The following is a 25,997-nucleotide window of genomic DNA, read 5'->3' on the forward strand; positions in this document are numbered from 1 at the left end:
AATCGAATCTAACAAAACGTCTTTACAAATGAAGAAAAACTTAATCAAAAAGTAAGCGAAATACAAATTAGTTGTACTGAAAAATGCAAAACTGATAGTCTTGCTCTGTAAAGACATATTTTAAAAACAGTTACATCTTTTTGATTCTTGATGAAAACCACTGACATGCTGAAGTAACCATCACAGTTTGTGCTTGTATGACTATAAAAATGTCAGGAGACAGCTGCACTTTATTAGTAGCAATTTAAATGGTTCAGGTGTGTGCTGACGTGCATTGAAAAATAATTTGTCCTACCAACTTCAAACACAAGATGTTCTGACTTGCTATCCATGTGCCGATTGTTGTGGCATTTCACACGGCCTGACTCACAGTGAAGTAGAACCAACTTATTCGTGCGGCCATATCCTCATCGTGTTGCCTGATAATGGCCAGCGTTAATCATAATGCCGCTTTTGTTTTCCCCACCAAGCTGACAATGAGAGGTGAGGTGAGGCCGCGTTGCTCGATACATTAATCATGCATGCCTAGTTTTCTTTTTGGGCACATGGGGGGTGGGGGGGGGGCGGTTGCGGAGGAGAGAGGCCAGCTTGTTTTTCGCACTGCTTCCTGTCAGCCATGGGTGCCCCTGCACGACGCGCGCTCTGGATCCTGTACGTGTGCTTCACGGCCCTGCGGACAAGTGAGTACTCTTCACTTGTCATAAAAAATAAATAAAAAAAATACAAATACAACCTAGAAAGACAATACAGGCTCACTTTTGATTGACACAGGCAGCGACGTGTTTATTTCCGCGGCCAAATTCACAAAGTCTGCTGCGAGTATTCGAAAATGTTCAAATTGCGTATTGTTACAGTGATTTAAAATTTTTAAAAGCCAGGACAATGTGTTTATCAAGTCCGGAGCAGTTGTATTTAACTTTTATATAAAAATATATCTTACAATTAATATTTTAGAGCTGTTTGTTTACTCTGATCAATTAGGTACAATTTGTGTTGATTTATTCACTAACCCATTTTAGGTAATAACTTCGCTGAGGTGAAAGTAAACTTCCAAAAAGTTTTTGGGTGCTAATTCCGAATTTACTCTTGTTTTTTCTCGAGCGCATCAGAGTTTCATCGTAATAATATCACAACAAAATTTGCAATGCAGATTTATATTTAGAAATATTTATCAATTAAGGGTTAGGTTCACCAACAAGTAGCATTTATCTCTGAAATAACTACAAATTATAACGCGTGGTGAAATAACATTTAAAATACATAAGAAAACTGCTTGGAATCAAAGGACACTTTATCAAGCCACCTCTGATTAAAATTTGATGTTCACCAGGGTTAAGTACAAATTTTGTCACCGAAATTTAAAACCACTGCTAAATTGTGTTTGCACTATCCCGTGTTAGCATTAGAATGGCACCTCATGTGATATACTGTACTTTATTTCATACTTTGCATTAGCTTTGCTGAAAAAAAACAACCACTTTTAGTAAGGCGTTTTCTACTGAAAAAAATGTCCATGTATAGTAAGGCGTTTTTTTGCCGAAAAAAACAACCATGTTAACAACAAGATACTGTTGTATCTTGCTAGCTATACAGACAAATACTGAGAGGATGTTTGAGAGTGTGTAAATGGGTTGTTTTTCGACTCTGCCTCAATTGGTTTTGGCTCCACATCAGAGCTGTCAAGTTCAATTAATTGCACAAGCACACACAAAAATGTAGACGAGCGGGGGCAGGAGTGGGTTCATTATTTCTGGATGAGAAGGAAATGAGGGCATGAAAAAAATGGATCAATAACAAGCACTTTTTGAATGCTCAGTTGACTGCGTCAAGTTTTATTCAGCAAAAATGACATACTGTAAACAAATATGTTTAATGTAGTACACTTGATTACCTTTTTCTTTTTAGGAAGAATAACGTAAATGTACAGAAGTCAAGCTATGAACTGATAAACCAAATGAGAAGAAATTTTCTTTCATGCTTATGTCAAAAAATGAGTCATGCTACGATCTGCCTGAAAACATCAAATATGATCATCACATTATTGCCATCATTGTGATTGGCATGCGATGATTTAGAACGTGTGAATTTGAACTTTCGTTTACATTCTTATGAGGTTGTATTCAGTCTTTTGCTGGAGTTCCACAAGGCTCTCTTGTGAGTCTTCTACACCTTGTTCCTGATCGCCAAAACAAGTGACCGTTGTGTGTCACATGCACTGCATTCTGTTCTTCAATACTCGACTGCCACACACTACACTACATTCCAACCGAATTTTTTGGTCTTCATTTCTTTCTTCAGATGCTCTGAGGGTGTCCATGAGGGAGTCCACAGTGGAAGTGGTCCGAGGAGATTCCGTCATCCTGCCCTGCTCCTTCTTCACATCCAGTCCTCTCTCCCGTCTCAACATAATCTGGACCCTGGCTCCCTTCTCCAATCCAGAATCCCCCATTCAGGTCCACTTACACCTTTTATTCTTAGTTTTCTTGGAAGAAATTGCATTGGATTGGATTCTTGGATTGGATAAAACTTTGTCAAATGTACTGTATGTGTAACATGTGTGCGGACATCATCATTCAGAGAGCAAGAATTCCTTCGTTGATATTGCAGGTGATCGTGTATGATCATGGCCAGATTATAGAAGACCCCTCTCTCATTGGAAGGGTGGGCTTTACAGGTATAGCCATGATTTTATTTACTTTTTTCCAATCTTGGACAAATAAATGGAGAAAAGGTGACCCATTTGCTTAGCAGGCATCCCTTGGAGTGCAGACATCATGGTGAACGACACTCACATCTCCGACGCTGGCATTTATCGCTGTATGGTCAACAACCCTCCAGAGACAGCAGACGCCAGCATTGGAGAACTGCTGCTCAGTGTTTTGGGTAAGTGTAGTCTTACGCACTGCATTTAAAAAGTCGAGACCATTTTTTTTTTGTGATGTAAAAAAAACCCCTCTAAGATGAAACGTTTTTCCCACTATTATTGTAATGTACGTGTACAACTAAAAACAAAACTTTCGAAAGGGGATGTAAAAAAAAAAACTGAGCAAGTGTAGTTGCTTAAGTATTCACACCCTCTTATATTTGGGGATGTAGCTGTGTTCAGAATTAACCATTCACATTCAAACTCATGTGAAATGGGAGTTGGCACACATCTACCACTCTGCATAACCCCAAATAAAGTTCAGCTGTTCTGTAGAAATTTTACGGGCTTAAAAAGCCATGAGCCATTTAGAGCAGTGGTTTTTTATCCTGGGTTCGATTGAACCAAAGAGGTTTCGTGAATTGGTTTCAGGGGCTCGCCAGAGCTTCTGCCATGGAGGGAAAGGCATACCTGACTCAACATGTCAATTAATTATGACACGCCATCTCGGCCATCACTGGCTTGTTCATTTTGAGCACAATTTTAAAAAAAACGAGCCAATATGAAAAAACGACCATGTATATATAGTAAGGCATTTTTACCTAAAAAAAAAAACGACAATGGAGAAAGAAGTTTTAGCCGAAAAAAAAAAAAACGACCATGTATAGGAAGGTATTTTTGGCCGAAAAAAAAGACCATGTATAGTAATGCATTTTTTGCCGAAAAAACCGACCATGTAAATACATTAAGGCTTTTTAGCCCCAAAAATCGACCATATTTTAGTAATCACCAATTACGATACATGGTCGTTTTCTTTCGGCAAAAAAACGCCTTACTATATACATGGTCGTTTTTTTCGGCCAAAAATACCTTCCTATACATGGTCGTTTATTTCTGCAAAAAAACGCCTTACTCTACATGGTCGTTTTTTTCGGCTAAAAACGCCGTACTATACATGGTCGTTTTTTTCGGCTAAAAAAACCTTATTCAACATGGTCGTTTTTTTTTTGGCCAAAAACGCCTTGCTATACATGGTCGTTTTTTTCGGCAAAAAACGCCTTACTATACATGGTCGTTTATTTAGGCTAAAAACGCCTCACTATACTATGTCGTTTTTTTCGGGCTAAAAACGCCTTACTATACTATATCGTTTTTTCCGGCTCAAAAACGCCTTACTATACTATTTTTTTTATCCGACAAAAAAAAAAGTAAGGCGTTAAAAAACGCCTTACTTTTTATGTCGTTTTTTTCGGCTCAAAAACGCCTTACTATATACTATGTCGTTTTTTTCGGGCCAAAAACGCCTTACTATATATACTATGTCGTTTTTTTCGGCTCAAAAACGCCTTACTATACTATGTCGTTTTTTTCGGCTCAAAAGCGCCTTACTATACTATGTCGTTTTTTTCGGCTCAAAAACGCCTTACTATATATACTATGTCGTTTTTTTCGGGCTAAAAAACGGCTTACTATACTATGTCGTTTTTTTCGGGCCAAAAACGCCTTACTCTATCTACTATGTCGTTTTTTTTCGGCTCAAAAACGCCTTACTATACTATGTCGTTTTTTTCGGCTAAAAAACGCCTTACTTTACTATGTCGTTTTTTTCGGCTCAAAAACGCCTTACTATACTATGTCGTTTTTTTCGGGCTAAAAACGCCTTACTATACTATGTCGTTTTTTTCGGCTCAAAAACGCCTTACTATATACTATGTCGTTTTTTTCGGCTCAAAAACGCCTTACTATACTATGTCGTTTTTTTCGGCCTAAAAACGCCTTACTATATACTATGTCGTTTTTTTCGGCTCAAAAACGCCTTACTATACTACGTTGTTTTTTTCGGGCTAAAAACGCCTTACTATACTATGTCGTTTTTTTCGGCTTAAAAACGCCTTACTTTACTATGTCATTTTTTTCGGCTCAAAATTGCCTGACTATACTATGTCGTTTTTTTCGGGCTCAAAAACGCCTTACTATACTGTCGTTTTTTTCGGGATAAAAACGCCTTACTATATATACTATGTCGTTTTTTTCGGGCCAAAAACGCCTTACTATACTATGTCGTTTTTTTCGGCTCAAAAACGCCTTACTATACTATGTCGTTTTTTTCGGGCTAAAAACGCCTTACAATACTATGTCGTTTTTTCGGGCCAAAAACGCCTTACTATACTATGTCGTTTTTTTCGGCTTAAAAACGCTATACTATACTATGTCGTTTTTTTCGGCTCAAAAACGCCTTACTATACATGGTCGTTTTTTTGGGCTAAAAACGCCTTACTATATACATGGTCGTTTTTTTCAGCAAAAAAACGCCTTACTATACATGGTCGTTTTTTTCGGTTAAAAACGCCTTACTATACATGGTCGTTTTTTTCGGGCTAAAACACCTTTTCTACATGGACGAATGTCACTGGGAACTTTCTGGTGCCTATCCCAGCTTTAGGCCATTGGAACTTACACTTATGCTGTCACTGGACGGGGTTTGAACCCGCGCTGCCTGGACGGAAAGCCAGCGTGTATACCTCTACATCACCAGTGACTGTGTCTTGTTCTGCACGATAGGCGAATTTGACATGCACTCTGGAGGGTTTGCAGGAAAAAGTAACTGTTTGGTGTTGTATTTTCTCACGTCACGACCAGGGTTTGAACCGGGGTTGCCTGTACAGAAAGGCGGCTTGTATACCTCTACACCACCAGTGACTTTTTCTTGCTCTGCACGATATGTGAATTTGACATGCACTCTGGAGGGTTTGCAGGAAAAAGTAATTGTTTGGTGTTGTATTTTCTCACGTCACAACCGGGGTTTGAACCAGGGTTGCCTGGACAGAAAGGCGGCTTGTATACCTCTACACCACCAGTGACTGTGACTTGCTCTGCACAATAGGGGTATTTGACATGCACTCTGAAGGGTTTGCAGAAAGCAACTGATGTTTTATTTTCTCATGTCACTGAGCAGGGTTTGAACCAGTGTTTCCTGGACGAAAATCCAGCGTGTATACTTCTACACCACCAGTGATTGTGACTTGTTCTGCACGATAGGCGTATTTGACATGCACCCTGGAGGGTTTACAGGAAGAAAACTGGTGTATTTAAACACATCATTGAGCGGGGTTTGAACATATGCAAATAATACATGGTCGTTTTTTTCGGCTTAAAAACGCCTTACTATATTATGTCGTTTTTTCGGGCAAAAAACGCCTTACTATACGATGTCGTTTTTTTCGGCTTAAAAACGCCTTACTGTACTATGTGTTTTTTTTCGGCTCAAAAACGCCTTACTACACTCGTTTTTTCCGGGCCAAAAACGCCTTACTATACTATGTCGTTTTTTTCGGCTTAAAAACGCCTTACTATATACTATGTCATTTTTTTCGGCTTAAAAACGCCTTACTATATACTATGTCGTTTTTTTCGGCTCAAAAACGCCTTCCGATAATATGTCGTTTTTTTCGGGCCAAAAACGCCTTACTATACTATGTCGTTTTTTTCTTCCCAAAAACGCCTTACTATACTATAGTATAGTATATTATATTCGGGATAAAAACGCCTTACTTCTATGTCGTTTTTTTCGGCTCAAAAACGCCTTACTATACCATGTCGTTTTTTTCGGGCTAAAAACGCCTTACTATACTATGTCATTTTTTTCGGGCTAAAAACGCCTTACTATATACTATGTCGTTTTTTTCGGGCTGAAAACGCCTTACTGTACTATGTCGTTTTTTTCGGGCCAAAAACGCCTTACTATACTATCGTTTTTTTTCGGCTCAAAAACGCCTAACTATACTATGTCGTTTTTTCCGGCTCAAAAACGCCTTACTATGTCGTTTTTTTCGGACTGAAAACGCCTTACTATACTACGTTGTTTTTTTCGGGCCAAAAACGCCTTACTATATATACTATATCATTTTTTTCCAGCAAAAAACGCCTTACTATACATGGTGGTTTTTTTCGGCTAAAAACGCCTTACTATACATGGTCGTTTTTTAACAGCTAAAAACGCCTTACTAAAAGAGGTCGTTTTTTTCGACAAAAATCGCCTTAGTATACATGGTCGTTTATTTCGACAAAAATCGCCTTAGTATACATGGTCGTTTATTTCGGCTAAAAACGCCTTACTATACATGATCGTTTTTTTCGGGTAAAAACGCCTTACTATATATACATGGTCGTTTTTTTCGGGAAAAAAACGCCTTACTATAAATGGTCATTTTTTTCAGCAAAAAACGCCTTACTTTACATGGTCGTTTTTTTTCGGCAAAAAACGCCTTACTATACATGGTCGTTTTTTTCGACAAAAATCGCCTTAGTATACATGGTCGTTTATTTCGGCTAAAAACGCCTTACTATACATGATCGTTTTTTTCGGCTAAAAACGCCTTACTATATATACATGGTCGTTTTTTTCAGCAAAAAAATGCCTTACTATAAATGGTCATTTTTTTCAGCAAAAAACGCCTTACTTTACATGGTGGTTTTTTTTCAGCAAAAAATGCCTTACTATACATGGTCGTTTTTTTTCGGCTAAAAACGCCTTACTATACATGGTCGTCTATAACAATCAATGTTAACACGTCATTCTACTGATTGCACCCACAGTCGCACCGTCGCTGCCCGCATGCCAGTGGGATGGCGACATGGAAGCAGGGGGCAGTGTCACGTTGTCCTGCTCGGTTGCCGAGGGTGTTCCCACTCCAGAGATCCGCTGGGATAAACTCAACCCAGAGGAAATTTCCCTACCCATCAACATGGAGGGTCAGAATTTGAACTTACTCTTGTTTGGCGCACTGTAATACTAATTGTGGCACTTTCTATGCAAGAGCAAAAACCCTATTCATTTTGAATTGCACCAATGAATGAATCTGATTTCCAAAGACGGGTCAAATGAAGCCCACTTGGGTTCACGGTGGCCTGTCCATTTGAATACAGAAGAGGTTACCTTCTTGGATTTTCTAATTATTTGTCAGGAGAGCTGTCGGGTTCGGTCCAGATTGTCAACGTGTCGTTGCAGACGTCAGGCCTTTATCGTTGCTCCGCCTCCAACCTCCTGGCAACGGAGAACTGCTACGTCAACCTCTCCGTCTACAGCGGTGACCGCCACGCTTGTCCCTCCCGTAATCCTCTCTTTCCTTTCATACTGCACTGATGCTTTCGGATCACTGTTATCTTGTCAGCAGTGGCACAGAGTCACTCGGGGATCCTGCAGGGGGTGTTGCTGACTTTGTCCATGAGCCTAATGCTGCTGGCCCTGCTGGTGCTCTTGGTGTGGCTTCATCGTACCAGCCAGGACGGTCGACAGAGGGTCTCCAAAGAGGAAGAGGAGGAGGAGGAAGGCTACAATGAAATCCGGTACACTCCGTCCCTGATGAAGCGCTCCTTTGTGTAAGACGTGATCATGGAATAAAGGGACAACATAGGACACTCAAAATTGCAGGTATACTTTTTCAGCTGGACATTACAGTACATATTTGGCATAGTTGAGATTTTAGCCGGGTGATTCCAACGTGCCAGTTAGGATTTTAAAGGGGGTAATCTGGGCACCAACATTTCAGCTATTCCAGATTTTAGAGGTATAATAGTGGGAGATTGTGTGCCAGCTATATTTTAAGAAGAATACAGGGCAGGCGATGAATGACCTCGTGACCCGCAGCATTCCAGCTATAGTTCAAAGTTATGGAAGTTGGTTGACTCAAGGGAAGAAAAAAAAAAAAAGACAGAGCACTCAATGTGCCAACAGACACAAAACCTTTAATTTAAATAGAAGGGCAAAAAAAATCACGTTAAAAAACTGTACAGAACATTTAACATTAACTTAAAGACTCCCCTTTGGGAAAAAAACCCCCAAACAAAAGCAGATGGTGAGATGGGTGAGAAAAAAAAAGTAAAAACAGAACCAAGTCTTCCAAAATTGCACATTTCATATGTGAGGCCCCCCCCCCGATCATCTTAAACGGACTTAACCCAGAATTTCCAATCATAATAAAATAGTTTTTATATTTAAATATATATTTATATATGAAACATGCTGTACATAGTTGCAGAGATTAAGAAATCCCCTTTTTTAAATTTCACTTTTAACTGACACCCAGCTTTGACCGCCGTTTTGTGCACAAAGAGAAACTTTTGAGGGCTACGTGGATTTTAGCAGGATCATGAAGGTCCACCAACATTCCAGCTAGTTGGAATTTCATTTTTAGCCAACATTCGACTTACTTGGAAGTTTAGCGGCTTGCCGACGTTACAAAAAAATGTCACATTTTGATCATTTCGCAGGGTCTTATTTTTGGATTCTACTGCATTATCTGCTCACTGTGGTGAAAGCAAAGTGCAAGAGGGGGAAGGAACCCAACTTAAAGTGACTTCTCCGCGTACTTCCAGTTACGCTCGCGCAGGAGCCCCTTTTGAGATGACAATTGTGATCCTGGTTTGGGGAGAAGATGTTGACAAAACAAAAAGCAAGCTGCCAATTTAACATCAGCACATGATACAAACAAATCCCAATATGCAAGACCGTATTCCTTCAATAAATATTCATCCTTTGTTTTCAGTTTTTATCCTTGACTTCCAACTAAAACGCTGGATTGCAGTAGTGACTTTGTTTACTAGTTAGTAGTTAGCGTGAGATGCAGAAGCAGTAGTTGAGTCGGACTGACAAGGAAGCAGACGCCCTTTCCCCCGCCATCCTCCTTGTTTTGGATGCGATGCGGGCGCGTGTCTCTAATTGACTGGCGCGGCGCCGAGACCATGCGCCTGGCCAAAATCTTCAAGTAAAGAAGAAGAAGAAAAAGAAGAAAAATTCCTCCAAATTGGGGGGTTGTGATCAACACAATTTCTTAGATTGGACTTGGAGGCTGTAAACAAGCGGTCCGAGCACCACGGCCAGGGGGGAGGGGCAGGGGGGAGGGGGGCCTTGATTTTGATTTTCAGTTGGGTTGCGAGTTTGTTGTATTCTTCCGGACTGAGCGCAGGTGGGAGAAGAACTGAGTCGGGAGAGAAAACGAAACAAGGCTTCTTGTGGTGTCCACACAGTCAAAGGTGATCTTCCATGCTCCAGTTCAGAAACATTAAACAATCGTCAAGCAAAGGAAAGCAAAAGATCCCTTATAATTGCACTGGCCTTCCTGACCTGTTAGCAGACATACACTCACGTACACACACGCACGCACGCACACACACAAACGCACGTAAACACAAAGCGCCTCTGACCCAAAAAGATCCTCATGAAGATGACTTTGGGAGTAACGTCGTGGGTCGACGTGCAACATGCTGTGAGACCGTAAAGGAGGGAGTGTCGATTTCTTCGTGATAAAATCCCTGTGTTGTGGATCTATAGGCAATAAAAACGGATAGAATGAGGACTGAAGACCTGATGAGTGGAGGTGTCCAGGAGACGGTGGGTGGGGGGGCATCAGCGCAAGTGCTCGAGTAAAGGCAACTCTGTGGATTCGACAGGCGGTGCGGGGGCGTCTCCTGCCGGCAGCAGGCAGGAGTCCATTGCCCGCGTCGCTCCCAGCGGATCTTGTGTGGGACTGGCCTCCTGTGGGGGCCCGGGGGGCTGCGGCTGTGGAAAAGGAAGGCGGTTAAAATATTTCAAACGAGTGAATACTTTTGTGATCAGCAATCTTAGTCCTAACCTGTCGCATATGACGAAGAAGGTAATAGACTGCTGGTGGCAGTCATTTTCTTGACATTAACGGGGTAAATGTTTACTGTGGAACAAATCTAATGCAGTCAAATACAACGACTGTGGTATATTATGTGAACGCTTGTGTATACGTATATTTTCACAAACAAACAAACAAAAACAATTCCATCTAGTAAGACAGATGGGAAGAAAGTGAATCGTGAGCATCACCACCACTTTCGTACCTGCGCGTGGATGGCATGGACGCTTCCTCCACCATCGCCCTCCGGCGCCGCCGACAGACCGTTAAAGCCCTTCCTGCCGGAAAAACTCCACTTCCCGAAATGGCTCTCAAAGTGGAGCACGTTGCCCTGGGCGAGACCAGCCCGCTGGCCCGCCCTGTGACTCGAGTTCTCCAAGAAGCCGGCGGGGCAAAAGCGCTCGGGCAGAGGAGGCGGCGCCACGGAGCCGCTGAAAGAGAGCTGCGAGTTGGACAGCTGCTGACCCAGCAGGCCCTGGATGGAGGACGTGTGCTGGAGGGATGAAGGTAGTCCCGCATCCATCCGGCCCTCTGATTGGCTGAGCAGAGCCAGCGGGAGGGGTTGGGGGTGGTGAGGCCAGTTCTGGGTTGGGCCGACTGGATTGTCAGTACCTGATGGGCGAAAATCAACCAACCAATGAGACCCAGCCGTTCAAACTGTAAAATGAACGGCATCACTGCGCTTCTACTACTGTCGAGGCAGAGAAAGGAAAGCGTTTTACCCATCAAGGGCTGCATCGTGGTGATGTGAGGCTGGGGAAGGCCGGAGGCCGGCGTGCTATGGGTGGTGTGGATGGCGACGTTGGTGGTGATGGAGGCGGAACCGCCGCCGCAGTCCGAGTCCTCGATGTTTCCGCCGCTGTTGCAACCAGCGCCGCATCCTTTCTGCATCCTGTTGGAGAAACCGACTTGTCGCGCTCACGGCCGTAACCCACGCCGAATCTTACGGTCCGAAGCGGCATACGGTACCTGTCCCAGCTATTGATGAGCCAGTTGTAGATGTTGTGGGGGCTGACAGGGCCCCCCCACACGGAGCGCAGCTGAGCGTGCCCGCCCGCGTACGATGTGGTGAGGGGCGACACGTAGATGGGGTAGCCGATGGGCTGGTCGCACGATGAGTTGATCATATTCCTCAGGGCCTGCTTGGCGTTCTGAATGCTGCCGCGCTCGGGGTTGCGGTTGCGCAGGAAGACCAGCTCCTGCTGTTGACCGGCCCACAGCCCACGCACGCACTCTCTGTTCACCTGTAAACAGGGCACAAGGCCGGTCAGTGGTGTTCGGTGGGAATCGAAAGGAAAAACACACACAACAACCCCCCCCCCCCAAAAGACTATTCCACTACTAACTGAAAACACAAAATGGAGGATGCCCAACCTTGATGACGCGGAAGCTGAGGAACCTCTTGTTCAACATGATGATCTTGTACTCATCGCTGCCGTCGTCCATGATGTGACGCAGCGCCAGAAGAGACGGCATGTTGGCCAGGATGGCGCTGCGCCAAACGGGGTCGCCCTCGTGCGATATCAACATTTTCTCCTCGTTGGTGGTGATGGCGTCATACAGCACAGTGGGGTCCTCATACTCATCCGGGGACGTAAAGTGGTCCTGAGTGGGGGAGAGAGAGAACGCACCAGGGGTCAGTATGTAAATCTCCCAGTTCAGGTTTTCCTCTCTGAAGATGTTTCCCGCTGGTTAGAAAAGCACCACCTGATGCAACTTGAGGGACATTCGCACTCCGGGCGCCACGACTCGATTCAACAGGTCCATATCTGCAAAGACCCACTCGTCTCGTGGAGATGTGATGCGAAAGTCTCCCTTGAAGAGCGCGTGGAGGCCGTAGAGGAACGGCTCCAAGCTGCCAGAACCAGAGCGGGGTATGAACAGTGAACTCTTGCACTATGTGAGCAAAAAAAAAAAAACTAAAACAAAAAACAAATGGTAGTTGATGCTCTCACCTTGCAGACATGCTGTGGGAGGCGGTGCCCAGAGCTCTTCTTCCCAGGATACACAAGCCAAAACACAGACTGACCAGAGGAGAATCTCTATCACTTGTAACAGGCTGCAACGAAAAATACAAGAAGTCGAAGTTCAAGCAAGTCCAATAAGATCCCAACTTGAGCTTTAGTATGACTTTCCATCACTTCTCAAGACGAACATTTTGAACACAAAGCCCGTGCAAAGACAAACCGTTTGACGCCTGCTGTTGCAATACTGAATCCAGTCCACATAAGTCATGCAGAATGAGGAGGGCGTGATCCCGGAGGCCCTGTGGTCGTAATCCTCGTCGATGTTCAGGTTGAAAGTGGGGTCGCTGTCGACGTAGTTGGCTCCAAGACAAGGTCGCAACGCCTCCTGGATCACCTCGTTAGCCAACCATTCCTCCAACTTGGGTGATCGGCTCACATAGTAAATGATGCTCTGTTGGAGAAAGCAAACATGTCACGTGAATAGACAAAATGTGCCTGAAAGTAAAAGCGAAATCATTTTTTTAATTCAAAAATTATTTTGTCAACCGTGGAATCCGCTTGAGCAAATATTTGTTATTTCACTTGGTATCTCGAAGTCAATTGAGGCAGAATGGCTTTCACTACCAACAGGGGGTGCAATTAATTCAGTCCTGACTACTTTGCAGCCTCGCGGGCTCTGGCAGAAATCAAAACAGAAAGTGAAACAGTAAAGACATCAACGTTTGGCGCTGGCCTACATCCACAATAATAAAGAGCAATTTTTGTGGGCAATATTCCACGGCAGTGTGCAATTATAACTTCATATGGTGCAAACTGAACAGAGTGCCTGCCACAGGCTGATTGCATACATTTGGCGATGAGGGTGGATTGACTGTCCCCACGCAGATTGCACAAGATGATGTATTATCTCCCGAGGGGAATTCGTACACCAGAGTTACTTTATTGTCAACAGTTGGCTTATGTTTTTGAATGTGAAGCAATTCCGCTGTGATCCTCCTCTGCTCCTGTTTTTGTTACGCCCTTCCAAGGTCTTCTTGTTTCACGAAATTGACATCTACTTCTCATTTTGTTTGGATTGATTTGCTCTCGTGACAAACTGGTTTCTGGACATCTCACCTTGACATAGTAGGTGATGAGAATCTTTCGGAGGTCAAACACTTGCAGCATGGAGGCGGCGTTGTTGTCACTGATGCTGTAACCCTCCAGCACGTACTTGGTGGCCGCCACCTCCCAGGCGAGCCAGCGCTGCCCGAAGGCGGCGTTGAACGACAGCATGTGAGGCAGGTGACCCGGCTCGCAGCAGCAGCAGCCCTCGTCCTCCTCGACGCCTTCTGTGATGGCCTCGACTTCTCTCTGCTGACAGTAGGTGCCTGCGGGGAGAAGACCGAGTCCATGTAAAATGCATCACGCAAACACAAGACAGGGGCGGAATCCCAAATTCTGCCTTTACAGAGATGATCCACTCAGTTTTGTCAGAAAAGTCTCAATCGAAGAACATTTTGGGGTTGTAACTTGCAGTGAGAACCTTACAGCGATATGCATAATAATAATAATGAGAATAATAATGTTTTCAGTGTGTTGGAAGGGCAAACCTACAGTACAGATAATTTCTTTCTATGATCTCTGCAGATTTTCACCTTGTGGTCTGGAACGCAGCCCTTGCTAAGAACGAGAGTTCACTGTACGGCTCTTCAATTCAATTGTGCAGAAGTACCTTAGGTCGAGGGTGGTGAATCATTGTTCAAGACTACTGGGGGAATCAAAGGCGAGAATACTGAGCGAGTGATTCAGGGTAACGTTGTCATTTCTCCTCGATTACCGATAAATCTGAATATAGAAACAGGTCTTTCTTCCAAATAAAAACACGTGCGATGTGAAAACTCCGAATGACCTAGTCACAGCTGTATTTTGATCATATCTCGCGTTTTCTGTAAATAGCTGCTGTTGAATGAAAACACTTGGAGTTAATCACCTGAGCTCTTTATAGTGCCGAAGACCAAACCATTTATTCCTATACCGCTCAAGCAGATACAGACCCCCACGCCCCCCTATATTTGTATCCATCAGACCATTTCTACCATTTGAAAATGCGGATTGCTGCTTACCTCTGAATTCCAGCCCCCTCAGCTGAAAGGTGACCAGGCCGTTGCCGATCTCGATGACGTGCACCAATGCGTTGAGGTAGTCGGAGGCGAGAATGAAGCAGTCGCCGGTGTTATAGTTGCCCCAGCGGCCAAGAAGCAGATCTCCACACAGGCTGTGCTGCAGCGAACGTGTCAGGTGCTCGTAGAAAATGGAGTTGAGGTTGTTGTCGTCGGCACCTGGTAGGAAAAGGCGGCGGCATCATAGCAACAGTGACACATCACCTAAGCGATGTCGAAGAAGCAGACATGATCAATGGTGTCAGGGGGCAGACCTGGATTACGGTCCAGTTGAGTGGCAAGTCTGGTGTTGGAGTGGTCAACTCTCTTGGTGCTAACAACACAGGACAGCATTAGCACTCTGCTGGTCACATTTTTTGGGCTCATGTATACGATACAATCTTGATTTATGTAGCGCTTTCGTAACAGCTGCAGCTGTAACAAAGCGCTTTACAGAACAGTGTATCGTTGATGAAAACAAATATATACTGTATATATATATATATATATATATATCGTAAAATGTAAAATAGTTTATTCTACACACTACATAAACATGGAAATGTGTATTTTCAACCAATCAATTGTGAAATTAAAATAATTGAAAAAAAATGAATAAATACAGTGATCCCTCACCACTCTGCCAAATAAGAATAGAAAAACGAAATTAGTTCAACTAATAGAACAGGACTCTTGATCTTGTAAATGCTAGGTGGGCCGGATTAAAGAACGTGGCGGGCAGTATGTGGCTACTGAGTGAAATAAAGCTGCAGGTTTTTAAACGACATACTTGTAGTCCCGCTCCCAGAATTTAACAGGTCTGGTATATGAGGTGACAAACACGGCGCTGCCCAGGACCGGGTTGAGAGGGGTAGAAAAGATGGCTGAAAAGATGGCTTGCACAAAGAGCACGGCAGAGTCTGCAGAGAAAGGGCGTTAAGGGCATCTTGGGAGGAAATGAAGCAATCACGGACGTCTCATTGCATGAATGGGGTTTAAGGATACGTGGCACGGCAAAGGGCTGGGCGAAGGCGTGGAACGCCGAGCCCCACGTGATCTGCCAGGGAGCGATGTAAGTCAACACGAAGCGTAATTTATACAACAGGTCCCACATCTGAGAAACAAAATAAGATGCGCTGTTATTTCATGATATTTCGGGCTGTAAAAAAAAAAAAAAAAAAAAAAAACATGTGAAATGAGTGACGCCGCGCAAACCGACCTTGCTGAAAAGAATGGACATGAAGTAGTAGTCGATCAAGAAGGTCTCCGAGAAATGCGGGTAGTCGAAGTGGAAGAAGAGCGTGGTGAAGCAGAGCGTGACGTACTGCTGCGAAGGGGCGCAGAAGGACGAACGCAGCAGCTTCATGCCAGCGACTGAAATGAAGAGTGCTCGGCTGCTGGAAGACAGGCCAAGAGGACACGGTGAGACACCGTGCATTCAAAATATATTTCTGCAGATTTTGCCGAAGATCAATATCTCGGGCATACACGACGAAGCACCAATTGTGTAAGCCTCTTGCTGTCGTGACTTACTAGATGTCCAGCTCTTTATGATTCTGGCCAACGGCGCGTGCTTCCGTCGTGAGCGAGTTGAGCACGACCGCCGGATAGATGAAGTACTTCTCCACACATTGAAGCCACGCGTACAGCTTCTCGAACCACATCAGCTGAGCAGCATCTGGTGACCGACAAAAATATCTTGCCAAATGGAAGACACGGACAGTTGATTTTTCTTGGGATATTCGGAGTGATGAAAGAAATACGCTCGCACAATGGAGTGAGAATTCAAACCGCTCACACCGGCAGCGTGAGGTTATTTTACACCGACTTAGATCCGAGCAAGCAAGCTCGACGATCGCTTCTCAAACCGTGAAGCAAGTTCAACAGTGAGAAGAAAAATAACTCAATTGCTGGCGCACTGTGAAAATCCCCGAGACATGATGGAGGTTAAATGCATTTCTCAACAGCACTTCAACTTGAGACCTTGCCGGGTTTTCATTTAATCCTCGGTGACGCCTCCAGAGGGAGAAGCCGATAATGGCCCTTACATTTTACAATGACTTGAGCCGGAGCGGATCGAGAGCGACGAGATACTCACCTCGGACTTCGAACTGACTGTACTCTTTGGATCGGAGCACGGGGTGAGCTAGGCAGAACCATGGCAGCTGTTTGCGGAGCTGAGGCAAGAGATAGTGAGTAATAAAGCCCACAACCCCCGCCAGGATATACAAGACAAAGCTGAGCGCAGGCTGTGGGGCAAGAGCACAACGAGGACAAAGTGAGCAATCGACATCAAGTGGCGTGAAGGCAAAGTGGTCGAATAATGTCGCAAGCTTTGTACTAACCTGTAGTGCGATGAAAACTGTGCTGGCACTGATGGCGAAAGTGATCACGGCCATGAGGGGGCACATGACAAGGTCTGAATGAAGAATTTCTTTCTACGGTGGAGAAGGCAAAATGGCTTTAAAGTGAAGGACTTTCTGAAATCAGATGAGGAAAGGTGAGGAAGCCTCGATTTTTACCACGGAGTTGCGGAGCTTCTCTGGAAGAGGATCCTTGATCTCCACGGGGGGTTCTTCTGGTGTGCGATTTTCCAGCTCGGGGAATAATTTGGATCGGACCAATGACCTAATGCAGAACGAGCCGGGGGGGGGGGGGGGGGGGGGGGCAAAGAATGAGCCAACTCCAAATTTCAGAATGGACAGGTGAGAGGTTGATAAGGACATTTTCATGTGTGTGGAATTGAAAGCGGGATCTACTGTGCTGTTTCCCGGCCTTCACTTTGCCAATCTATGTTGCTTGCATAGACAGAACAACAACAAGATCTATTTTTTAATTATCTGAACAAACTATCCCCAAATGGAAGAAATTGATATTCATGACTCCGTGAAGCAATATACTGACCACAGGATGGTGGGGTCACTGCTTTGGCGACTCAGGTGGTAGGACAAGGCAAGCAGCAGGCCGCAAAATACAGAAAACAACACCGGCACGTGGGCGTCCCCCCACGGCGCCTTTGAGCGGCAAGAGAACAGAGTTTGACCACTGCAGCATCAGGTTTCAACTTTTCGACATTGTACTGAACAAGTGGTCATGTTGTGCTCACATTTATGGCGCCGAGGCAAAATCCATACAACAGAGCGGCCACGAGCACGCTGCGTATGAGGCTGAACAGAGACGAGAGGGGACTGGTGGTGGCTGAGGAGAAAAGAGGAGCGGATCAATGCGGCGCGCAAACATGGAGTTCAAGCCGCTTATCTCTTTTACTGATAAGGCAAAATCATAGATTGTGAATGCTGAAGAGCCACGCTCTTACCTGTTCCACCAAAAATGTGCATGTCGATCTGCTCCAACAGACACATGAGAAAAGTATTGACCTGAGGTAGCAAGCCAAACAGGAAGATGACCGGGAAACACAATGCGAACACTGTGTGGGTGTGTTTATGTGGAGGGGAAAGAGATAAAACAGAATAGGTGATGCGTTTCTAATCCTCACAGGTGCTTCCTTTTTCTGGAGGCTTAAAAAGTCAAGTAGTGCAATTGAAATGAAGTGGGAAGATTTACCCAGCAGCATATCTCGGACACAAAGCAGGAAGTGTGCGGAAAAGAACGTGACGCCGTAGAGGGTGAAGGGTTGCAGGCTGTCAGAACGGCCAGACAAATCAAAGATCCAGATCAACACGCAGCACAAGCAGAAGTAAACAGGCCGACTGTACACGATGATCCAATTGTGACCCTGTTCACAACAGAAAAGGGGCACAAAACGTCACCAACCAGGTCAAACGGAAGGTTTTGACGACAGGAGAGCAAACCCAACACTCACATGCATGGGAGAGGCTGCGTCCGGTTGTACACTCTGAAACACAACAGGTCTGTTTAGAAGCGTTCTAAATGTCACGTGGATTTAGCTTGAAGAAAATGACTGGCCGCATACGAGACATGAACGGCAACTAAGAGACCGATAACATTTAGTTCTGATTTGTGTACCTTCAGTAAGGAGTATTGGCAACTTGCGATGACCAGGCAGAACTGGAAGACCCAGATGTCCCTAAAAAAGCCCTGCAGCAAAAGTTGGAACCCCAAGAAGGCCACCAGGCTGGCCAGCACCACAGCAAACACGTTTTCTCCCGCGCGACGGTTTCTGAGGACAGGATCATGTTTTATTTTCATCCACTCACTTATTCTCCTCCAACACTTAATGAAATACAACTTTGGAATCTGACTAAACCAAAACATCTGTAAAAAAGATAAAAATAATAATCTGCCATGACGAAAAGCATTACACTCTTATTTTTATCTCATCGATTTGTTGAGGCGTATTAAATGTAGTGACCAGGGAATATGTCTTTCTGACATAAATGTAACACGGTTGCAAATATTGCATCACATCTGTTGAACGGGAAAGGTTTACCTGTCCAACAAGGCTAGAAGTGCCAATCGATCATAGCGCACCCTGAGCCATTTCCCAGGCAGGACCCAAAAGCGATAGTATTGTTTTGGTTTTGCCTTCTCCTCGATCATCAGCGTGTTCTCTTGCGACTCCTGCAGAGACTCGTGATCCAGGTCGAACTGGAAATAAGTTGACAAGCAGACAGTGAATTTTAGAAGATGCTTAGGAAGAACCAGGAAAAAAAAAAAAAAAAAAAAAAAAAGCCCACCTCAGGCATTTCCAATGGAACCCTGCGCACCTGCATGCCCTGTAGGACCACTGGTCTGGGCTGCAGCATGGACAGGACTGGTGCTCCTTCCTGGATCTCTGTGGAGGTGAAGCTTGAGGATTGAGACTGCCTCTCCCTTTCCCTGAAAGCAAGACATTCCTTTATAGTATTTGTCAGGTGTTTGCAATGTTCTTGGGAATTGATGAGATGTTTACAATTACGACTCCACCATTGATTGTGTTTGATGATTTGATTCTTTTTATCAATACTGGGGGGAACTAAAAAAGATTAAGATCACCATGACTGTCTTCTCAACTGTGCGCATCAAAGAAACGGGTACCCGAAGCAGAAAAAAAAAATCCACTTTATTTTTTATTTTTATAGAGGTACTAGAATTAGTCCATTACTTGTTTTTTAAAATTTTAAGCATTGCAACTCACTGAACTGGGTCCTCGTATCCTCCGCCAGCAGGCCCAAATGTGTAGGACCTCTTCACTCCTGATACACAACAGACAGAATAATAAGGGAGAAAAAAAACCCAACCCCATCAATTTCCTGCTGTGTCCCTGCTTTGATTCTCAAACGGATGCTCTCTTCCCATTTAACTGACAAGACATGAAAGTTGCACTGATCTCATTAATCTCCCGACACGAAAAGAGCAAAGCGGCTTTTTCGAAAACGTCATGCTCCTTTCCTCAAAAGCCACCAACTCACCGCTCTCATCAAAAAAGTAGTGCACGGCCCCCTCTGATGTGTCGTCGAAGGTGGAGGCCTCGTGGATGCCGCTGCGGGGGAGTAGAAGTGACGAGGCAAACTGTAAGGCAGACGGAAGGGTGCGGGTCCGCGAGTGGGAGGAAGCCCGAGCCCTTTGGAGGTCCTGAAGACTAATGGTTTAAAGACAGGCATAACATTAAAATTAGGTTTGAACTTTACATCTTTCAATGATTAGGCTTTGCTAGGAATTCCAATATGTATGGATCTTCTGTAACATGGTGCGAATAAATCAGCGTCTTTCCCTTGGGCTTGCCTCGTGGGACTGACCTAGGAGGGGATCCCATGGTGGAGGGCGGCGGTGTCGGGTTGGTCCCTGCATTGTGTCTCCTGCGGATGGCCTGGCTCCTCTTCACGCTGCTGACGGAGTCATGCTTGCCACCGTCTTCTGGAGCCAGAGCTGCGGGGAGGGTAACTTCATCAAGCACCACACAGAATGCTGCACGACAAGTGACGTGATTTCATTCCAAACGAGTATCAAAAAGAACTCATACTGCAACTGCATGGTACCAAAATGGAGGTGTACACATAACGTGGCTTGTTGCCTGGGAAATGACAATTTCTTTTTTTTTTTTTTTTAAACCTGAAATGCAGATTACGACCGCCCCCTTCATGGCAGAGTTTCAGTGAATTAGGCTGTGTTACGATGTCACACTCCTCACGGTGTATGTCGCTGAAGCAGGCTTGAGGGTGCCAAACCACATCACGGTGAGGTGAACAGAACAGCACGGCGCATACTTACCAACACGTCTTCGACATTTTGAAACTATATTTGGCTATCCTGAAAACAAACAGGCAACACAAACATGAACTCACCTCCCCCTACCGCTCCCTCTTCGGCCAAGTCGCCGGCTCGCCAGCCCATTTGGTTGCCAGCCCAAGAGCCTCCAAGAGAATCCAGCCGAAGAGGATGAGATACCGGGAAACAATCAATGTGGATGGTACGAGCTTCCAAGTCCGACTTGGAGATGGTGAGGGTGCGAGGTGCAGGGGTGGAAGTGGAGGGCATTGAATGCAGAGCCGCAGGCGGTGCTGCTGCGCTGCTCTGACTTGAACCCGCCCCATCCATGCTGAGCACCCTGGCGTGCGTCTTGGCGCTGGCTGTGCTCGAAGAGCGCTGAGCGGCACGGGAATGTGAGGGGCCGGTAGGTTCGGCCAAATCCCCTTCCCGTGGAGGAGGAGGCTGAGCGGCCGGCGGGAGCTGTAAAGCGGCGCCGGCATTCGCGAGATCTGGGGAGTAGCAGGAGGTAGAGGAACTGGAGTCGTCTTCGTCTGAGCTGTAGCGCCGCTGAGAGCCTAGACTGGATGCGGCACTCATGTCGCTGCCGTCGTCCTCGTCGCTCGAATCCTCAAAAAGGCTTTCGCTGTAGGCCTTGGCACCGAGCTTGTTGCGCACCGGGATGTAATCTCTGTGTTGTCTATGATTGTGATGTCGCCTGTAAGAGCCGCAGTCAAAACTGCCGCTTACTGCCCCGGCTCGCCTTCGCGGAGCTCTCCGTCGGCCCGGCTTGTGGCCCACACTACTGCCGCTGGCCCGCAGCAGCTTCAAGTCTTTGGGACGCACGACCTGCTGGCCATCGTGATCAGACAGCAGGAACGGGGTGGAGGATACGGGCAAAGAGGGCTCGGAGCACACTGAACCCAGGGCCAGCCCTGAGGGCACTGAAGTGGCCTGCCGAGGCGGAGGTAGGGGGGGGACTGGGGCGCCTCGGTCTAAATCGCAAACGTCTGAGTGGCCGCTACTTGAGGGGGAAGAGTTGTGGAAAGCGGGGGGTTGTGCAATCATATCAGACGGTAAATCATCTCCTTCAACAAGTGTCCTGTCGAGCGCCAGGCTGGGGGAGACATCTTTGGAGGGGGAGCGCAGTAACACGCTGTCCGACAGGTTGTCCGTATCGCTGCCGCCCTGTTCCGCTGGGATGTCCGCGTCGTCCGCAGGGACGGCGGCGCCTGCCTTCGGCACCGTCGTAGGTGCCGGTCCATCAGTGAGTTTCGGCTGGCTGAACGATGGACTTTCAAGCTGAGTGGAGTCCGTCTTTTCGCTGCGGTAGCTGCTGACGGTGCTTAGCGTCTCGCGGTCGGTGGCGGCACCCCCGCCGCTAAAACAGCTGTCCGTGGATCCGGCAGCTAATGCCACCCCACTACGACAGCCCGGGTACTCGGTCCCGGGCACAAACACCACCGGGTCGAGGCCCAGCCCCAAGAGATTTTCACTCAGCTCTTCACTCAAGCTACTCTTTATGAGGGGACTAAGGGGCGTATCCCCAAGACTCCCAGACTCAGCAGACGGCCCAAGGGGAGAATAAGCTAACCCGTTGTCCTCTGGAATCTTTTGAGGCACCTCCACCTGCTGCAATGGCTCTTTCTCGCCTCCATCTTCTTGACTGGAGGGTGAAGGGGGTACAGACAGATATTCTCCCGGTTCTCCAAATCCAGACGCCACTCCGGAGAGTCCAATGAGACCTGGGAAATTGCCTCCCAGAGCGGCAGCAATGCAAGACTGGACGACACTGGGAGCTCCTGCACAGGCACAGCGATGAAATTTGGATTAAAATGCAGCTGGACTCTGAACTTTATTAATGCAAAATTAAGGACACCCGATCCAATCGCAGGATCGGGCCGATCTCGTGATTTTAAACTGATAGGGTATCCATCAGTTTGATTCATTTTCTAAAGATTTAAAGATCGAAAAGCTACAAAATAATCCAAATAGCTTGCCAAATACAACATATCTTAGTTTTCTAAGACAAACTGTTGTGCTTCCATTTTTTTTCATAATGAGCTTCATCATCACAGTGCTGTCTGATGCAAGTTTTGAGAAGACGAGCAGACTTACTGGTGGTGTCCTGAGAACTCTGCCGCAGCATTTCACGATGAGCAGAAGTAACAATCACATTATTGCTTCCCTGTTCCCGCATTACATCTTTGATATCTGAAGTGAACCACAGACAGACATGGTTTAAATATCCAGAATTTCACGTTATACAGTTGCACTTGAGGTAAGAATAAAACACAAATGCTAACTGACCTTTTGTTCCCCCTGAATCCTCAAGTTGGGGCAAGAACTCCTGAATAATAGAAACAGTAATATGAACAACAGATCAAAAGCTTTTGGACCAAAGCGAACAAGTTGATGTTCCTCACCGACACCTGGTTGAGTCCAAAGAGCGAGTGCTGAGAGCTGCATCGCACTGGAGGCGTCGAGTTAACCTTCCGAAAAACAGTCATCTCTACGCCGGCATGAATATCCCTGGAGCACATTGAAAGAATATCCAATATACGGCCGGGATATTTCACTCAAATCACTGCCGTTTCCCTTTGTCATAAACCACGCACTCACCTGGGTTGACTCCCATCCTGGCCACCCGAACCTTCATCCCCTTCTTCTGTCCTCGGAGCTTCAGCCGTGAGCGAGGCCTGTTTCTTCTCAATAATCTCCCCGAGGTCAAACATGGCGTGCAGCCGATAGTTCACCACTTTGATGGTGGTGAAAAAGATGGCCACCACAGCCGAGTACAAGCCTGCTATCAGCAAGCTGGCGGGGAAAGCCTGTGACAAAGTGAAAGCCTATGAAACCATTTGAACACGCGCACACAGACAAACACCCACACACTGAGCACTCAAAACTGAAAGGTGCTCACCATGTACAACAAAAATGGTAATGCCAGCAGAAATATCCACAGGTAGAGATGAAAGCAGTTGGAGAAGGTGCTCTGATGGGGGTCCACATACCACCCACCGGTGAGCGAGGCCCACACGCCCTGCCGTAATATCTGAAGCGCCTGGGAGCCCATCTCTCCGCCTTCAGGGGGAACCCACAGCTGAAAGAGCCGCTCCAACACGGTCGCGGAGAAAACTGTGGAGTTGGAGCCACAGTGTCTTGTGTCTATGCTGGCACTTCCATTGGGGATGGCAAACCAAGCGAGACTTTCTCATGGAGAATAACACTTTGGAGTCTTGGATGTGGGCACACTTCAGTTATGGTCAGGAGTCTTTGCACATTCTGGCACCGCTGTGTGCTCCTTCCCCGCACAGATGATGCCGCGCGACTCGAGCCCAATCCTTGAAGGGTATTCGGGTGAGTGACTTTGTAGCACATTGGCAACCCAGCAAGTGTGTGAAAAAACACTCATCTGGAAAAGAGAGAACAGCATTCGATGGGTACAATAAACCTGAAAGCAAAACACCGCAAGCAATGGTATATATAACATCAGATTAGAAAACGGCAGGATGGTTCTTATTTCCAAAAAAAGTTGGGATGAACCTAAAGTGTCACAGTGACATTGAGTTTTGTCTTCAGCAAGTGAAATTAAATGCATGCTCAATCAGATTCAGGTCTGGTGATTGACTTGGCCTTTGCATAACATTCCACTCCTGAGTCTTAAATGCTTCAGATTCGTAATATGCTTCAGATTCGGAAGTGCTGTCTAAAGAGTTCTGAGACATTTTACTGGATGTGAGCATATAATATTACCCTGGCTGAGACACTTCAGAATTCATCCTGATGCTTTTGGCAGCAGTCACGTCATCAATAAATATGAGGCAAACAGTTCCATGGGCACCCATATACGCCGACATGGCCATGGTAAAGCGGAGCAGCTGAGTGGCCCATTATTTTTGCTCTGCACGTTATTTTCATTTCATTTCAAATGTATTGTGGTGGTGTTTGGAGCCCAAAAGATGAGAATTTGGTTATGGTCTAAATAATTATGATTTATTTTTAAAAAGGTGTACAGCACAACGACCCTGCCTCACACTGAGAGGCGTGTCTTCTACCTGTAAATTGGGGGGGGGGGGTATATTAAAAAAAATCACCTTTCTCTAAAATGCAGTGTACTTGTATACCACTGCAAACTGCGACTATAATCCACAATGTGGTTTAATTAACATCTCTAAAAGTAATTAGACCGGAAGAATTGTCTTTATTATTATTTGTTTTAATCTCAGCTCCGAGGGCCTATTATAGTGTTCTCTCAACTAGATGACATTTTCTAAGAGGCATTAGCAGGCTAACAAACAATTCCGTCTAGCTTGTGACCATATTTGTTATAATCGGGAAAAACTGGACTCGATCGAAACACCGACACCTGCTATCACCGCGGCGTGTGCGTGGACATAATCGATACCCGCACCAAACAACACACACGCTGACATTCAGTGTTAAACATTAGATGACTTAAGCTACAAACCGGCTAATGCTAGGCCTTCCAGTAGTTGCAATCCAATCTGCTCGCTGTCACTCTCGTGAGCAGGGGAAACAATTAGTAGTCGTACAAACCCGAGCAAGACCTAAACGTTCACAGTTATAAATGTTGGCGTGAGCTCACTTTCTCTTGACAGAGGCTACAATTAAGATCGTGGTTGAAACGCTTCTCACATTTGAATCCCAGCACAGCGTAGAGTTAGCTTTAGCCGTCCAGCTTGGCTCACATCCTTCTTCCGCATCCACTCGCAAAAATCTCAGAGCTTTCCTTTCCCGGGATGCTAGCGAGCGATCTCCGGAGGAAAAAAAAAGAAAAGCTGTAAGATATAGGCAGAATTTTCCCTCCTGACGAAGGGCTAATTGTTCATTTCACGACGGTCCCTGGTCATCTTTCACATTTTAGGGGGACGGACATGCCTCTGAACGGGAGTCCCCATTCATGGTGAACGTCAAGCGGGTCTTTAAGCGAGGACAGGGAATGTGTTTAAATGTTTCGGAAAGGCAGGCTAACTGTAGCTGCTAAGGTGCTAGCCAACAACTAGTTGGCTGCTCGCGCGCGCGCACGGACGCACGCTCCAGTGAGTAATCGGCGAGAGATATTCCCATGACGCTGATTGGTCACATTCAATGACGTCATCTGGGAGGGGCCTATGTCTCACATTTAAAATGAACCAGCATCAATTTTATACGACCGTTTTATTAGGTACGGCTTTACAAGCTTCGGGGCAAAGTG

The 25,997-nt window shown here is 45.7% G+C and overlaps 2 protein-coding genes and 1 long non-coding RNA gene across 8 annotated transcripts; 2 read left to right on the forward strand and 1 right to left on the reverse strand.

Moving 5' to 3' along the window:
* Window positions 1–565: 565 nt before the first annotated feature.
* Window positions 566–9,403, forward strand: LOC147193874 (immunoglobulin superfamily member 11). 2 transcript variants are annotated; one of them, XM_086130806.1, is made up of 8 exons: window positions 566–680; window positions 2,299–2,453; window positions 2,608–2,674; window positions 2,749–2,883; window positions 7,460–7,615; window positions 7,828–7,950; window positions 8,035–8,294; window positions 9,134–9,403. In XM_086130806.1, exons 1-7 carry the CDS (start codon window positions 617–619, stop codon window positions 8,244–8,246), a joined length of 912 nt encoding a protein of 303 aa, XP_085986932.1. In that variant the 5' UTR covers window positions 566–616; the 3' UTR covers window positions 8,247–8,294; window positions 9,134–9,403. The 2 variants fall into 2 exon arrangements, with proteins under 2 accessions (XP_085986932.1, XP_085986933.1); XM_086130807.1 differs by having other exon boundaries at window positions 2,752–2,883.
* Window positions 8,589–25,820, reverse strand: LOC147193875 (pecanex-like protein 3). 5 transcript variants are annotated; one of them, XM_086130802.1, is made up of 37 exons: window positions 25,439–25,820; window positions 25,251–25,350; window positions 23,703–24,194; window positions 23,402–23,628; window positions 23,206–23,311; window positions 23,090–23,129; window positions 22,898–22,993; window positions 20,878–22,581; window positions 20,332–20,461; window positions 20,005–20,174; window positions 19,731–19,788; window positions 19,291–19,432; window positions 19,044–19,201; window positions 18,620–18,773; window positions 18,456–18,488; window positions 18,197–18,368; window positions 17,949–18,059; window positions 17,739–17,830; window positions 17,537–17,646; window positions 17,155–17,260; window positions 16,978–17,070; window positions 16,731–16,881; window positions 16,166–16,310; window positions 15,852–16,029; window positions 15,638–15,746; window positions 15,423–15,552; window positions 14,908–14,966; window positions 14,597–14,812; window positions 13,608–13,861; window positions 12,712–12,942; window positions 12,480–12,583; window positions 12,232–12,379; window positions 11,899–12,129; window positions 11,494–11,768; window positions 11,247–11,416; window positions 10,730–11,136; window positions 8,589–10,421 (listed from the first exon to the last, which is right to left on the reverse strand). In XM_086130802.1, exons 3-37 carry the CDS (start codon window positions 23,853–23,855, stop codon window positions 10,269–10,271), a joined length of 6,816 nt encoding a protein of 2,271 aa, XP_085986928.1. In that variant the 5' UTR covers window positions 23,856–24,194; window positions 25,251–25,350; window positions 25,439–25,820; the 3' UTR covers window positions 8,589–10,268. The 5 variants fall into 5 exon arrangements, with proteins under 5 accessions (XP_085986928.1, XP_085986931.1, XP_085986930.1 ...); XM_086130805.1 differs by lacking the exon at window positions 25,251–25,350 and having other exon boundaries at window positions 23,402–23,610; XM_086130804.1 differs by lacking the exon at window positions 25,251–25,350 and having other exon boundaries at window positions 15,852–16,026.
* Window positions 12,293–13,269, forward strand: LOC147193876 (uncharacterized). Its single transcript, XR_015103052.1, has 2 exons — window positions 12,293–12,398; window positions 12,487–13,269. It is a non-coding gene; the product is annotated as an uncharacterized LOC147193876 (long non-coding RNA).
* Window positions 25,821–25,997: the final 177 nt, after the last annotated feature.

The sequence above is a fragment of the Hippocampus guttulatus genome, chromosome 15 (genome assembly GCF_054856545.1).
Source record: "Hippocampus guttulatus isolate MCC_2025c chromosome 15, RoL_Hgut_1.0, whole genome shotgun sequence".
In the NCBI taxonomy this organism is placed as follows: domain Eukaryota; kingdom Metazoa; phylum Chordata; class Actinopteri; order Syngnathiformes; family Syngnathidae; genus Hippocampus; species Hippocampus guttulatus.

Bases quoted from the DNA above. Each gene is read 5' to 3' on its own strand.
- LOC147193874 (XM_086130806.1), top strand. From the start codon at position 617: ATGGGTGCCCCTGCACGACGCGCGCTCTGGATCCTGTACGTGTGCTTC. The intron at 2,454-2,607 runs GTCCACTTACAC...TTGATATTGCAG, and splicing joins ATCCAGAATCCCCCATTCAG to GTGATCGTGTATGATCATGG. The intron at 2,675-2,748 runs GTATAGCCATGA...CCATTTGCTTAG, and splicing joins TGGAAGGGTGGGCTTTACAG to CAGGCATCCCTTGGAGTGCA.
- LOC147193875 (XM_086130801.1), bottom strand. From the start codon at position 23,855: ATGGGCTCCCAGGCGCTTCAGATATTACGGCAGGGCGTGTGGGCCTCG. The intron at 19,202-19,290 runs GTGGGCTTTTTT...ACTTATTTCCAG, and splicing joins TTCCATTGGAAATGCCTGAG to TTCGACCTGGATCACGAGTC. The intron at 17,831-17,948 runs GTAAGAGCGTGG...TTTTCTCCTCAG, and splicing joins GCACATTTTTGGTGGAACAG to CCACCACCAGTCCCCTCTCG.